Below are 16,141 nucleotides of genomic sequence, written 5' to 3' on the forward strand. Positions count from 1 at the left end.
CAACAAATACATTTTGTTTATACATAGCAGAAAGGCTTATCTTATTTGTCTCTCTCTTAAGAAAAGCAAGCCTGCATTTTGGTTAGTGATTGCAAGGTCGTAATAACTTTGTACACAGTTCTTGTCCTGTCGCCTCGCACTATCTTTGCTCCTACAAGTCTCACGTCATTAGGGTTACAGTATGGCCTGACTCTTGCTAACTGACTGACACGCATTAAAATCCCCTTCAAATCCTTATTGAAGCTTTCCCTGCTTCCACACCTTCATGCACCCTTTCTGCCTATTTGGAGTTTGAGAAGCTTGCTTTGAGTGTGAAACAAAAGTGACTCAATAAGTGTTTAATTGAACAATATTTGACGGCTAATGAACATTTGTATAAATCTATTTTCTGGGGCATTACCATACCTACTAAAATTATCAAATTTTAAAATCAAGACACTTTGTCAGATTCTGCTGTTACACTAGTGTAAATCCAGAATGTCTCTCTTAACTTTAGCGGTGTTACTCCAACCTAATTTATGCATATCTAATTGAGAAAGTAGAATCTGATTGTGTTGACTGAATTTATCCCTATTACAACTTCACTGAATTGAGTAGCCTTACATCAGAGATCAATTTGTCCCCTTGTTTCTGGAAGATTTGGAAAACAAATACATGAAAGCTCAATGGTTCCTTATTTTTAAACTGTTCACTTCTTTTTTCAGGTTTTTGGTTTCAAATGCACATCTTAATGGTAAAATGTAATGTATGTTAAATGTACAATTCAGTAGCATAGTATATGAAAACCTTTCATTTGGAGAGTACAGTCTTATTTATATTATAACACACATTTTGGGTATCTATAGTCTATAAATTATACAAATATATACACACACACACACACAAACTCTTACACTTTCACACTTACACAAATATATATATGAGCAATTGTACATGTTTGACTCCAAAAATCTAGCCATCTGCATACAAGAGAATTGAGTTGCAGTTCTTGGACTCGGATTTCAGATAGTCAGACCGTTATAAGTTGAAATCTCAGACATAACCATTTCATTAGCATAGTTTTAAGCTGAACGTGTGGATCTATCCAGGTTCTTACATTGGTCTCCTTTGTCATAGTATTTGAGCACCTGTAGATTTGTTTTGTGACCTTTTATATCTAATTTCTAGTGTGCATGTGACTTTCCACAGAGATACATCAAGAAGTTGTGCTTTGTTAGGCTGTAAATGTGCAAAATGTGTAGTATGCATTTTGTGTACCAGACACATGTTTAATTCCTGAAAACCAAATTTCCTGCCTGTGTACTACTACTTGAGTTGGCCTCTGATGGTACTGTAGTAATTCCTTTTTCATCCCAGGACTCTGATTCAAGAATATCTGTAGCAATATCCTCGCCTGTTACTGCTAGTATAAATTCATTAGGCGCAGGGTGAAAGCCAAAGGACATTTAAATCTGTTAAAAAGTAAATTGCCCTATAGAATCATACTGTGCTCTTAAAGGTAGTAAAACACTGACCAATTTACATAATATGACCATAAATTGAAATTCTTGCTGCAGAGTACCCTGGGCTAAGGCTCGTCAGGCCTATTTTGGACATGGAAAGAACAAGCAGTCCTTGGATGCTGTGGAAAAAGCAGCTTTCTTTGTGACTTTGGATGAAACTGAGCAGGGCTACAGGAAAGAGGATCCAGTGACTTCAATGGATACATATGCAAAGTCTCTGCTGCATGGCAGTTGTTATGACAGGTATAGCAATGAGCAGGTGGGAACAGTGCCACTTAGTCACAATGAGCAGGTGGCTATTAGCCAGGATGGGCAAGGATGGTGTCCATATCCTTTGTTTTCCAGAAGCTGGGAATGGGTGACAGGGGATGGATCACTTGATGATTTCCTGTTCTGTTCATTCCCTCTGGGGCACCTGGCATTGGCCATTGTTGGAAGACAGGATACTGGGCTAGATCGACCTTTGATTTGACCCAGTGTGGCTGTTCTTATGTTCTTAGGTGGGAACAGTGCCACTTACTCACGTTACTTTACTGAAGAGGATTCTGGTTCATGTGTAATGTAGTGTGGTGTTTACCTTTTGTGTGTATCCTTTAAATTGCACTGCAGACTCTTGTGGGTTTTGGTCATCTGGCAATCAACTCGTTATTTATTATTTTACCATAGTAATGTTTTTGTTCAATCTGCTACTTAAATCAGTCACTTTTTCCCCATGTTTTTTAAGCATCATATGTACCTGTGTCTTACATTTCATAATTCACAGCCAGCTATAGTGTCATAGTCACACTGAAGTTCGTGAATAACCATAACAAGCAACATTTACGTTTGTGATGATGTTTTGCCCCAAAGAAAACTTTAAAATTTCATATTTTCTTTTAGTTAAAAATAAATGCACTTGGTCTATTTGAAAACTTAAAAATTTTCAATATCTGGAATATCAGACAGATGTAAAATGGTTAAGTGCCTTTATTTATTATTATATAGTTTTTAAATACAAATCCTAATACACAGTTGTAAATTATAATCTAGCATTACCAAATTCACTTGATAGGCAAAATTCACAGAAGACATCAACTTGTTTAACTCTTAGCTTGGGTGGAGTTGCACCTGTTTTTGCTTCTAGGGCATTTGGCCCAGTGAATTTATAGGCTGGTTATTTCTGTAGCATGTTTTTAAATCTTTTCTCTTCTATTCGTCACCTGGAATTGTGTGCTGGTGTATCTAATTGAATGAGAGAGATTCAACACAGTGTCACTTTGAATGAAAACTTTTAAACATCCAAAAAAACTTTTTTTTTTTTTAATTTTAGATGGTTTGACAAAACATTCACTCTTGTAGTGTTCAAGAATGGCAAAATGGGCCTGAACACAGAGCATTCTTGGGCAGATGCTCCTATTGTTGGACACCTTTGGGAGGTGAGTGTTTCTATAGCTGGCAAGTAAGGTAATAGAAAGGATTATCTCATCTTGGTTGGTTCTGTTTTGTGAATCCTGAGGCTAAAGTTTGTTTAAAGCTACGCCTACTAAGAAAGTTGTGTGTTTGAGATTGTGAGTTCATAGTATTTCATGTGGGTACGCATGTGTTCCATATGCCTGAAACCAGAAAATTTTTCCAACCAGTGTCCGTTGATTTGCACCTGCACCTTTGCTCTCCTCATGCTTTGCACCAAGAGTATAAGGGGTACGGTGGACCTACTGCCTCTCCACTTCCTTCTTACTGCCATATGGTCTGTGTCAGAACCTCCTAGGGTCTGGAGTGTCTCCTTTTTTCCAGACTTCAAACATACAACTATTTCAAAGTTTTATCTTTAGTGGTAGTGTTTAGTTTTATTAATTTAGTTAGATTCTCCTCCCTCTTCCCTGGGAACCCATCTGCCTCCTGGTACAGAAATTAGATTATGCCCAGAGCACCAGGCTTCAAAACTGTCTCTCTTGCCCTCACTCTTTCTTGGTCAGAAATGACCACCAGTGCTGCCTTAGAGAAGCACATATCTCCACGAGGTGCAATATCTGTTGCTCCATCCCTAGCAGAACCTGACAGGTGCTGCAATTCCACCTTAAAAGGCAGGTCATAGAAAAGGTTATTTGGACCCAATCAGACTTGGGCTGAGACACCTTCTCCCTTTCTCCTGTACATCATCCAGAGTCAGCAAGGAGCATGACAGAGGATGCAAAAAGTCACGGTACCCTGGACCTTCCACACTGACCCAACCTTCCCCCTTCTCCCCCCGCCAATAGATATTTTTGATGGGATGATTGAGAGTTGTGAACCACTACTGATGCCATTTTCATCCAATCTTTGCATATACTTGGTCATCCAGCAGTCTTTTCCCACAGCTGGAGTGTAATAACAGACAAGAGGGTGATGAATATCATCCATTCCAGCTATATCATCACATTTCTGTCCATACCCTCTCCAAAATCTCCTTCCCTATACCTCTTCAGGGACCATTCTCACAAGGAGATCCTCCTCCAGGGTGTAGAATCCCTCCTCCAATGGGGAGTGATAGAGTGGGTGCCTCTTCAACATCAAAGAAAGGGTTTCTATTTCTAGTAGTAGTAGCACAGTTCAGACATAGTGGCTTTGCCGTTGTCTCATATTTAGATGACTGGCTTTTTGCGGGAAGGGCATGCATCAGCCTCATCACTGCTTCATCTGTTATCCCTAGGAGTCTATGTAAACATGGAAAAGTCTATCCTGATACAAAAGCAGGTTATAGAATTTATAGCTACAAGTCTAGACTAAATCCGGGCAAGGGCTTGTCTCACGCCATGAACAACTTGATAGATCAGATCATGCACAACCCTTGAACGTTGGTTCAGATTTCCCTTTTTCTCTTGGGGTGTATAGCATCATGTTCTTCTGTCATGCCATTTGTCAGACTCCACCTACATTGCCTGTGGGCTGGGCTCCAAATATATACCAAGCAAGCATAACGTGAACATCAGAGTTAGGGCCTCACTAACTTGATGGAAAAATCCTGGACAAGTCTGTGTGGGTTCCTTTCCTATCCCTTACACCCAACAAGACAATAATTCTGGATGCCTCTCTGCTAGGCGGGGGAGCCTATGTGGACAGTAATGTGGTGCCGGACACTTGGATGCCCCAAGAAATCAGAATGCATATAAATCTCCTGGAACTCCAGGCAGTCTGAGAGGCTTGCAAAGCATTTCTACCATTCATCCAGTCTCACCATTTATTCATAGTGTCAGAAAATATAACAATCATATTCTACATAAACAACCAGGGAGGAGTGAGATCCATTCCCCGGGTACAGAAGCAGTCACCTTATGGAACTGATTTTATCAAAAACCATATCATGCTATCAGCAGTGTACTGTGCATGAATCCAGAACTCACTGGTAGGCAGCCTCAGCAGGTATTTCACCATCAATCCCAAGTGAGAGCTACACAATTCACTAGTGAACAGCATCTTCACTCGAGGAGAAACCCCACTTGGGACCTGTTTGCTTCTAAGGCAAATAGGAAATGCAGTATATTACTCCAGGGGAGCTCAGGGAAAGCACTCCAGAGGCAATGTTCTCCTACTACTTTGGACAGATCACTTCAGCTATGCTCTTCCCTCCCATTCTGCTACTAACTCAGGTTCTACAGGCGACTGGACAGGGCATAAGTCATCCTCAACACCTCTGAGTGGCCTGGAGAATTCTGGTTTCCAAGTCTATTGCAAAAGTTGTCCCAAAGCTGTCAGCATTCGGTCCTCTCAGATCTCTTGACTCAGGAGAACGGCAGTCAAATATCCAAACCTGGATGCGCTTCATCTCACAGCTTGCTATGTGGATGACATCAAACCTTGAACATACCCTCTGTGCAGAGTAAGAGGCGATCAGGGCACTGGCGTGGACCAGCAGACACTGCTTGCAAGAATTTTCAGGTCTCAATGTGCTTCCCTACAGTGGACTACAGATAGGGACCACACACCTCAAAGAACTCAAGTTACAAAGGTAGATAACAGGAAGTTATCTTTATTTGCACATGTAGTTGTGCACAAAGGTTTATAATCTGTCTACATTTCACTTAACCTGTGTGCATATTTCTGAAGTTCTGACTTTTTGTGCTTTTTATGAAATTGTGATTGTGAAGAATTTGAGGAAGCATAGTATCAAGGCTGAACACTCTTCTAAACCATTCATTGACAGGGCTGCAGATTGACATGTTCAGGTTGTTCATTGTTATGTATACTTTCAGTGAGTGGAGTGAAGAGTGCCCCCCCTTTTTTAAATGCCCATCTGTTTCTCTGTCTCCTGGCCCCATCTGTTTTATTTCATTGTCAACACCGTTCATTGCCCCAAAACATTGTTTGATCTTTTCACCTTTTAGAGTTTAAGCATATATCCACCCTTATTCACTCTAACAGCTCTCAAAACCAGAACAAAAAGGGTAAATTGGTTGCTCTGGAGACCATTTCAACTTTATTTTACATTTGTCTGTTATACATTTGTCCAAAGTGATTTGTCTTTTTCATTTGGTTTTAGCTAGTAGTTTTTAATATTTCAGCAGGGAATATCCTCATCTAAAAGCCTAGTAGTTTTTCTGTTGTCTCTAATTAGAAATTGCAAAGGGATTCTGGGGCTGAGATTGCCCCCAAGAGTCTAATTCTGATTCGCTTTTCTATTCAATCACTAGAGAGGAAAAATTCTTCTAATTCTTGTTTTAGGGAAGCACTGACTATTATTTGTTTATCTCCTTTCCTTAATATAGGCACTTTTAGGGTGGAGAAACAACTTCTTGCTAGTATCTTAGAAGCCTAAGAATAAATTGAATTTGGTTTAATTTTCTAAAGGATTAACTACTGCTAGCTGATTATACCTACAGATATAGTAAATTAATGATTAGATTCTAAGTACCAGTTGTGTACCAAGTGGTTGGCATGTTCTGTTTGTCCAGTGGAGAAACTCAGTAAGAAGCAAAAGGTTGAAGGTATGCATGGAATAACAGGTTTGATACAAAGATGCCCTGTTCTGTACTCAGTGTGCTACCACTGTGTTGAGCAGATTCAAATATCAACTTGGAGTCCCTTGAGAAGGAGTATGTAGACATCAGTGGGATAGTCACTTTCTTCTCTAGTCTAGTTTACTGTACAGCTGCTGCTGAGACCTACACAAATTTATGGAAAAGGTCTTTATTGCATTTGTGGTAAGACATACTGTGGAACTCCCATTTTTACGTTAAAACTGTTTCTGTTCATTTAAGAAATCAAATATTTCTACCATGAATACTAGCAGTCTATAAAAAGTGCTTACAATAAACATAAAAAAGCAAGAGGCAGCATTCATGTATTTATTATCTAGATATTTTTACAAGCCTTTATTTTATAAACCAAGAGGCAGCTCTTATCGAGGATCAGGCTAATATCCAAATAGCTCAGTTTCTGCTTTTGTTAATGCAAGGTTCTGGTTTAAAATAAACATATCCATTGTGATGGCACTTTAAGAAAACTTCTACACCAGAGCTGCACGTCTGGTCTAAATACTAGAGAGAGAAATTGAATGTTCAGTGCATTCATGAACATATGTCTGCAGATACTGTTTTGTGTTCTGAATCTAGTAACTAATATTTCTGTAGATTGAAAATGGACTTGACTTAGCCTAACTCCAAAATGAAATGCATTTGAACTCTATAATATGCAACTCGTTATTGTATAATACATGTAGTTACATATGTCTTGTTCTTTACAGAATGTTATGTCTTCTGATTGCCTTCAACTGGGCTATACAGAGGATGGTCATTGCAAAGGAGACATCAATCAAAATATTCCTTTCCCCCCCAGACTACAGTGGGAAATCCCAGAAGAAGTGAGTGCAAAACCACAGCTAAGTTCTTGAGTTCATTTTACTTATCTGTTAGTCAGTAGTTACCTTACAGAGAAGATAACTTGCCCCACTATGCTTCAGTTCATTTGAGCCTTTTCAGAGGTTCAACTATATGTTTCACATGAGGAGCCTTGGAATAAAAGACAACCACAACATCTGGTTTCTTAAACTGAGAGGACTTTTAATAAAGGCTTTCCTTCAAAACTGTTCAATTTTTTTGTTCAGATTACTAGTAGGACCTTAACTAGGTTGCACTTGCTAATTTGTGCATATCAGCATTGAAAAATGGCCATCCATAATTTTTCAAAGATTTAATAGCAGCACTCTTGTATCACTAAGATTTCATTATTTCATTCAACTTATGCTCCAGAGCACTTGTTTGCTGTGTAATATAAGCAATTGTCCATTTATGGCTTACTTAAAATACATGTTGTTACACAGTAATCTTGCATTTTTAATTACTCACTAATACATAAAACTGTGAATGTAAGTCAGTTGAATAGGGGTGTCTGCAGACAATGGAACATTTTCCCTTCTTTCCTTTCGTGTATTTTACGTGGGGCCCGAGGAACCAGAAGCCTTTATAAATGTAATCATATAATACTATTTAAGCTCTAGTGACTTAGAAAACATCTCAGAATATGAAAATCAGAACAATTTTTCTGGATTCCTGGAAGCATGTTTTTAGCATATGAGAGTTTAAATATCTTTCTGGTCAGATCTTTTTAGCTATTTATTTAAGGCGGGGAGCAGAATATATTATTTAGCTATAAATAAAATATATGAATGAGCTTTTTGTCATTTTTCTTAAAGAAACAGTGCCATTTTGTATTATGTATGTATTTAAAAAAACGTTTTGCTGTTCTTAGTGCCAAGAAGTGATTGAGAGGTCCCTGTGCACTGCGAAATCTCTAGCAGATGATGTGGACTTTTATTCTTTTCCCTTTGATACTTTTGGAAAAGGGTTAATCAAGAAAGCCAAAATAAGCCCTGATGCCTTTGTGCAGAACCAACAGCATCTGGTTACTTACAGAATGTCATAAAATGTATATAATTAAGCCGTACCATGGCTAAAAATATACAGACATCTAAGATGCTTAGGCTTCAATCCAACGTCTACTAAAGTCAGTGGAGACATTCCCTTTGACTTCAGTGGGAGTTAGATCAGGCTCTAAATGGTCTGCTAGCTGGAAATTCATGATTCCAAAGGTCATTTCTATGACACACACACAGATTGTTTGCTGCTTAATTAGTGATCTATTTACAGAAGTCCTGCAGTTAAAGGAAATGGATTTGATTATCTAGTAGGTATTTTTTCATATGTAACATCTGTTATCCTAAACCATACAAATGTACTTAAACGTTTTTTAATCATATATGTTTGGTTACTCCAGTAGCGTTCATAGATATTTGGACTTTGGTTAATCCTCTGTCTGTAGTATGCATTTCTGTGTCAGAAAGATTCTCCATTCCTGTTGTTGACTTTGCTTGGTAGCTTTTTCTCAGTTTAAGGTATTTGCACTCCATTTTTCTGATGCTGTTGTAGATGGAATCTCTTTTTAACGTGATCATAAAAATTTAGGTTTTCTCACTACTGCAGCTAATTTTCTCATCCTGAATTCTGAAAGTATCCATGAATGCCCCTTGTCAGGCAACCACCCTGAGCAATAGTTCATGTCATTATTACTTGCAGCCTTCATTAGAAGGCTTGCACACCTGTCCTGATTTGTATTTTAACCAGAAAGTTACTGATACATATTAATTGTGTAACTTCCTTGGTAAATTTTAAAATCAGTGCATGGGCTGTAATGTGCCCACGTACAGTAATATGTAGGAACCTCTCCATTGACTGTTCAAATGGGCTTTGGATCAGGCCCTGTCAAGCTATAAAGGATTGTGAAGGGAAAAAAAAGTGTGGGATAGTTTTTGTTAGGCTTTTGGTTGCTTTTATTGGAAATTTTGGCAAGTAGTTGTTGAGCCAATTTTGTTTTCATAGGCTTTAGGTACAGACTGTGTTTCAAGTTTTAGGATGAATGGATAAATACTTTGGTCAGTTTAATTTATGGTGTGTTTTTTTTATTAGTTTCTTTATGCTTGCCTTGATCTGCTGCTTTATAACACCAGGTTTAGTCTGAGTAGATGTTTCAATCTTTGTTTTTGTCTCCAAGGACATGGGAAAATTTTGTTTAACATATGGAGCCTCTATGACCCGCCTGTTCAGAGAAGGCAGGACAGAAACAGTGCGCTCATGTACTACCGAATCGTGCAATTATGTTCAAGCCATGGAAGATCCAACCCAAAATGTAAGTTCATTGCAGCAATTCATGATAAATTCTCATCAGTTTTGTGTACATATATAAGTATCTGGTAATAAACACAGACTTCCTGTGACAGTACACTAGATTGCTTTACTACATTGTCTACCAACCCGGAAATAACATTAACTATGCAAATAAACTCCATAATAGGCACGGCTTTGGAGCAGAGCCCAGAGCTGGAGCATGGACCAGTAGGTTTTTGCCTGGAGCTGGAGCAGAGCTATTCAAAAATTTGATTGCTCCAAATCCCTGATAATAGGTTTTAAATGCTTAGAAACTACTATATCTTTCTTTCCCTACTGAGGAATAAATATCTAAGTTTGTATCTACACTGCAAAGTTTCGTATGCATAGCTATGTTGGTCAGGGGGTTGAAAAAACAATACCCTCTATCTGACATAGCTACGCCAGTAAAACCCCCAGTGTAGACACAGCTATGCTGAAAGTGTACTTTTGTCAGCATAGCTAAGGTTTGGGGATGTGGTGGTGTCATGCCAACATTAAAACTCCTTGTGTTCGCATATACTGCATATCCAATAGGGGACTCTGCCTGCATAGCTACACCAGCAAAGCATTTGTAGTATAGACAAGGCTTAAATGCAGACTACCGATGATCTGTACTTCTCTATCATTTAATGGCAGCAGGATTTCTGAATTGTTACATAAAAAGAGAACTGCAGTAACTCAAAAACAAAAAGTGACCCTTTTCTTTGCAACTCAAGATTTTCACAAATATAAATCAATTATCATTTTTAAGCAAAAATGTGTTCTCTTCTTAGGAGAAACTGAGCAAATTAATGCTATTGCAAGGTAATTTTCTGTTATGCAAAGTACTGTGCTAGCTATGTTTGTGTTTTACTTTAAGGAATAAATATTTGGTAGTGGTTGTAATAGTATGAATGCTGACAAGGCCACACAAACATTTCTGGATGACATCTTCTGATAATACCAATAAAACACTCTAGCTAACATAGACATAGAAGAAAATACTGAACTGTAGTGTGGCTCTTCTCCTGGCTTTTATCATGAATTATGCAGCTGCTGTTCATCTCCACTCTGATTGTATATTAAAAAAAGCTTGCAGAACTTTTTCTTTAAACGTTTGAACGTGTTAACATTTTATGGCTCAGTTTTGTGCTGATTCTTATTTACCCAGAATTTCTTGATTAGAATCAGAAGCAACATTAATACTTTTTACTTGAACGTAGCTTGTCATATAGTTATTAGTCACCATTTCTAAAGGAGCATAGAGCAGGAAAATAAAGCCATAAAGAGCCCAGAGTGTTCAAGATGCTGTAGAAATGTAAACTGTTCAGTCTAAAGGTTTCCTTCCTTACCACTCAGTATTTTTGCTAGTCTGTTGCAAATAACTGCAAAGTCACAAATGTAGCATTACGACCTCACTGTGAGACTGAGCAAGAGAACTCCGAGCCTTGTTATGGGTAAAAGGTTGTGGGGGGGAAGGTTGTGTGGCTTTTTTACATAGATGTTTAATAAGTAAATGTCATGGGAAAACCTAAACAGTTAAAAGGTAAATGGAATACAGTCTAAGTAAAAGTTTTCTTGACTGTGAATATCTCTACACTGCAGAATATCTCTCAACTTTGCAGAAGCAGATAGTTCTGCTACTACTGCACAGTTGGTAGGGTAAAGTCCTGTTTTACAGCTGTGCAGGTCAATGTCTTGTGAACATACTGTATTAAGATAACAGAAAACATGTTCATTTTACGCAAGAATTGCCCACATACTGCTCAGTCCAACAGTGTGAAAGGTCGAAATGAGGAGACGTATAGGCCGAATGACGTCAGTTGAAATTGTCACTTTTGAGTTTACAACTACAAGTAGGCATATTGCTGAAGACACCTTTGTGACACCACCATTGAGTGAGTCCAGTTAACATCATGTTAAATACCATCTTTGCAACTTCCTCATATTATGTAGTTTTAAACAAAAATTCACAGTTGAAATGGTTACTTTTCCCTATGATCTCTTACTTGGTGCTCTCAGACTGGTAATGTAAAGTACTACAATATGTCACATTTCACAAGATAGCTGGTGCTTTCGATGAGCTTGGAAATTACTTACCTGATTTTCAGATGTGCTGAGCACTCACAGCTCCCATGGACTTCAGTTGGAGTGCTAGCAATACTGAAAATCAGACCTAGAATTCAAACTTAATTTTTAGAATTGTTTTTATTCATGCGGTATGAAAAGTGCTTTTCACCCTGTGAACTTACTGAATGCCATGCCAGAAAGTCACTGGAAACTGTAGGTGCACAGCATCTATGAAGATCTTTCTTTAGGTGCCTAGATTTGAAAGTCTGGGCCAGGGCTCATTTCAGAAAGTTCTGTGACAATGTCCTATTATTTGGCCAAACATATTAAACGTAAAGGTTATAGCCAAGGTTTTTTTATTACAGTAGGTCAGATGATTCAACCATCTCAATCACTTACGACTTCTCCAAGTCATGAATGGGCTTTTCTGAAGGCAGTACTTCAGCCTCTGACAGGATGCTGTTTCTACTAGAATACTTTTTTCCTTTCTTTATTTCTCTGTTTGATTTTTTTTCCTCCCCATTTTTCCTGATCTCTGCTACTTTTCCTTTTCTTTCTGTTTTTCTTCCTGCATCCCCCTGTGTGCCTTTCCAGCCACCCTTGTTCCTCTGTCCCTCTCTTTGCCACTCTTCCCCTTCCTCTATTGAATGCTATCATTATCTCAAATAACTAACAGGAGAAGTATTACCAGCTTCTTATGCCAAACCAAGTAGGCTGTCTAATACCCTATGCGCATAGTACACCATGCTGTGATGGGAGAGGGCTAGGGAAGAAGTGACAAATTATCATAGTGAGATAGCACACTGGGTGTATGAAATAATCTGACAGAATATGCTTGACTATCTAGAAAATGAGTGTTTTATTTAGTAACTAAAATCTTCTCTTGCCATTGACTGCACTATCTATCAGCCTCTTAAAATAGCTGTTAAGCTCCCAGTTCTTTCATCAGTTCTGTCAGACCTGCTTTTTATAGCTGCCTAAGCAGAGTAATACAAAAACAGTAAGATTAGATTTTTTTGATCTATGATCTCCCAGGAAGCTTGATTTGATTAGATGCATAATGAAGAGGCAAACTTCATAGGGCTAGTATTGTAATCATATCTCATGCTGTACCTGATTCAGTGAGTTATATCACACAGTTTTCTACCATAAACTATTGACATATATGCTAACTCTAGAAATTGAAATATGTTAAAACTAGAAAAGTTGGATTAAAAAAAAATCAATCCCACATCACTTCAAAGTTTCTTTCCTGATGGTGGTGGTAGTTCCTCATAGCTGGTTTTTGATGCATACTTTGTCTTGTACTTGGCTTTTAGTACTGCAGGTTGAGACCAGTCACTGTAATTTTGATTTCCCAATTTAAATACTTTGTCTTTTTTTTCCCTTGGTGTTTTCTTTTTTATTATTATTCTTTAGAATGAAAAGAGGTGTAAACTACTCAGGATTGCTGCTGATAAACACCAGCACTTGTATCGCCTTGCCATGACTGGTGCAGGCATTGACCGCCATCTGTTCTGCCTTTATGTGGTATCCAAATACCTTGGTGTTGAGTCTCCTTTCCTTAAGGAAGGAAGTAACCTTTCTTCATTGCTATCCAGTAATGCAGCTTCATCAAGTAAACAAAAGATTAGTTATTATAATTTTATGTTAAAATGTGTAGTTCTAAGGAAAATGTGAGATTGAGCTGGTTACCCTGGCATTTTGAAATATGTTATTGAATGCTAATTTAGCCCTGGTCTACACAACAAAATTACTGCGGTGTAACTATGTTGCTCAGGGGTATGAATAATTCATACCCCTGAGTGATGCAGTTATACTGATCTAAGTACTGGAGGAAGAGCTTCTCCTGACGATATAGCTACTGCCTCTTGCAGAGGTGGAGTTAAGTGTTAAGTCTTCACCAGAAGCACTACAGTGGCACAGCTGCAAATCTGTAGTGTAGATCTTCCCTTAGTATTCAGCTTTATAGGAGACTAGATAAGCTACAAAGACACAACTTGCAGAAAACTATTTTTGTAGAGTAGTAACTGTCAGCAGTGGTTCAAAGAAATGTGACAGGTATTGGAAAAAAGGAATGATTGATAGTGATAAAGGCAGTGGAGTTAGGCTTTTAATTTTTCTCTAGATCACAGTACTTGTAAGATGAAGTCACTGTAAAATATCAGTCTTTGAAGTTAATGTTTTCTTAGGAAACAATGTGTGTGTGGAGATATGTAAATGTTATGGATTATCACACTAACAGAAGAGAGTATTATCTTGATCAGTGATTCTCAGCCCAGCTAGCCCAGCTAGCAGCCCAGCTGTGTGCTTAAAAAAAAACCAGACACGGTTGCCTGACCCCATGCGTGGCAGGGTCCAGGTCCCAGCTCCAGCTGCCTCACCCCACACATGGCACTCTTGGTCCCACTCTGTGGAGGAGTCTCTGGGCAGGGGGCACTGGGCATAGAGGTCTGTGGGGGGGTTAGTGGGGTGGGCGCTGTGGTTCTCATCCTGCGGCCCATGTAACACATTTAGGTTGAGAGCCACTGATCTTCTTTAATGACATTAAAGAACCTTATTACATAGTTTGGGTTTGTAAGGTCTAGACATGCAAAAATGGTGCAGTATTGCATTTGCTTTCTCATAGATGACAAATTCTTTGCTGCTTCATTCCATAAAAGATTAATCACGTGTATGATCATTGTCTGGGCCACAGAGATTAATTAATGTAATAATCAGACTGAGGAGGAAAACAACTTTTTGCAGTTTTCCTTAGTCCTGTCTTGAAACTGATGTGCTATAACTAGAGATTACACAAAACTCTTACTTTTTGTAAGGATTACAGTTTCTTAATACTTTACTGTTGCAAATCAAGGGCCTGACCCAAACCCCGTTGAAGTCCGGGGGAATCTTTTCACTGACTTTAGTGGGCTTTGGATCAGATTCCTAGCGATCACTCTTCTTATTTCAGCAAGCCTTTTCCAAATGTGCTACTAACAGGATCTTATCTGTTTTCTGTATGGGATCAACATCAAAACCTTGTGTGCTGCTCTTTTTATTTTATTTATTTATTTATTTATTTATTTTGGACATAGCCTGTCCTGAAATATAGATCATTCATTTTAACCTATTGATTCCATTGGGAATGTTTTAGAGTTCATATTTAGTAGTAGTGCTTTATTAAGCAAAGTCTTGTAGCTTTGCTTGATCACAACTACTTAATTGCATCACACAAGCTGCCCATATGCGCATTACTCTGGACTTCATGTGCTCTAAAGGTTTTGTCAGAGCCTTGGAGGTTGTCAACAAGTCAGACACCACAGCAGCACATTAACCTGGAGAAGAACCCTGAGTTTGTATCCAGTGGTGGAGGCTTTGGACCTGTAAGTTTGGGGTTTTTTAAAACATGTTTTATAATGCATACTTCTTTTAAACGGGCTTAGTTTGTATGCTCCTAAGTTGAAACTTTCATCTCCGTAATAAGACTGAAGACTTGTTGGGGGATTCTGAAAGCATGTGTGTTAATGTTTTCCTTTTGTATGTATGTGCTCAGGAGAATCTGTTGTCTTGGCTTTGTTCTTTTCTTTCAGACTAGATAAATTGGGTGGGTCTTGCAGAGGAATCCAGGTATGCTAGGCAGACATAACTATACCATGAAATCTGGTGGATGGGGGCTTACTTCACCTCTTACTTGTGGTATTTGTGTTCATTATGACATATTCCCATTTTTTGCTGAACAACCACTGAGAACACAGAGTAGCTACAGATGAAGGCTCATGTGTTCTGTACCTATTTTTGTTAGATTCCCTCCAATCAAAGGTGAGGATTGCAGTATATATGCTCTGTGATACTGTACTCTGACCAGCTAATGAGCTTGAAAATACCTTTAAATCACTTCCTTGGTATGATTTTATCTTTTCTCCAGTACATTGAGGTACATTTTTTTAAAAATTGCAATGCCATAAAATAAGAGAGTTCTCCAAAGGGTGATCAAATCAGGAGGCTTCTGCATTTTTTCCAAATAAGATTTTTACCTACTCAACAAGACTAAGTGAAACTTCCCCTGGCAGCATTTGAACCTCTGAAATCCTTTCTGTGGGGTAGTTTGACTTGAGAAACGTTTCATGAACCACAACATCCAGATTATATATGATCAGTAATTAGTATCCAAAAGAGGACACTTTTGCCAACAAAGAAATGTATCTCAGCCATAGGGACTTCAGTCCATTCTTTGTCTTTTCATTTTTGTTCTTACTTACGTTCCATTATCTCACTCATATTCTCTCTTCCTGTTCCGTTTTATTATTTCTTTTGTCTTGCCCCTGAATGTTCTCTTCACTTCCAAGTGGGCTCCCCTTCCCTCGGCTTGTGATAACTCTAGCATCTCTCTGAAAACTGAAAGAGAGGAGCTCTTCCACTGTGACATGGAAGCCCAAGGACTCATTACTTCAT

At 38.4% G+C, this 16,141-nt stretch overlaps 2 protein-coding genes across 2 annotated transcripts in view; one reads left to right on the plus strand and one right to left on the minus strand.

The window, feature by feature from the left end:
• Positions 1-16,141, minus strand: part of LOC123370220 (glycine N-acyltransferase-like protein 3) — a 327,798-nt gene that overhangs the window by 40,514 nt on the left and 271,143 nt on the right. The window lies entirely within an intron of this gene.
• The window catches only part of LOC123370219 (carnitine O-palmitoyltransferase 1, liver isoform-like), a 49,119-nt gene that overhangs the window by 25,742 nt on the left and 7,236 nt on the right, over positions 1-16,141 (plus strand). Inside the window, exons 7-12 of the mRNA XM_045016558.1 lie at positions 1,557-1,745; positions 2,812-2,917; positions 7,201-7,317; positions 9,504-9,638; positions 13,127-13,279; positions 14,968-15,072. Coding sequence (XP_044872493.1) covers positions 1,557-1,745; positions 2,812-2,917; positions 7,201-7,317; positions 9,504-9,638; positions 13,127-13,279; positions 14,968-15,072 — 805 coding nt within the window. The remainder of the gene's footprint in view (positions 1-1,556; positions 1,746-2,811; positions 2,918-7,200; positions 7,318-9,503; positions 9,639-13,126; positions 13,280-14,967; positions 15,073-16,141) is intronic.

Source organism: Mauremys mutica, chromosome 4, assembly GCF_020497125.1.
Source record: "Mauremys mutica isolate MM-2020 ecotype Southern chromosome 4, ASM2049712v1, whole genome shotgun sequence".
NCBI lineage: Eukaryota > Metazoa > Chordata > Testudines > Geoemydidae > Mauremys > Mauremys mutica.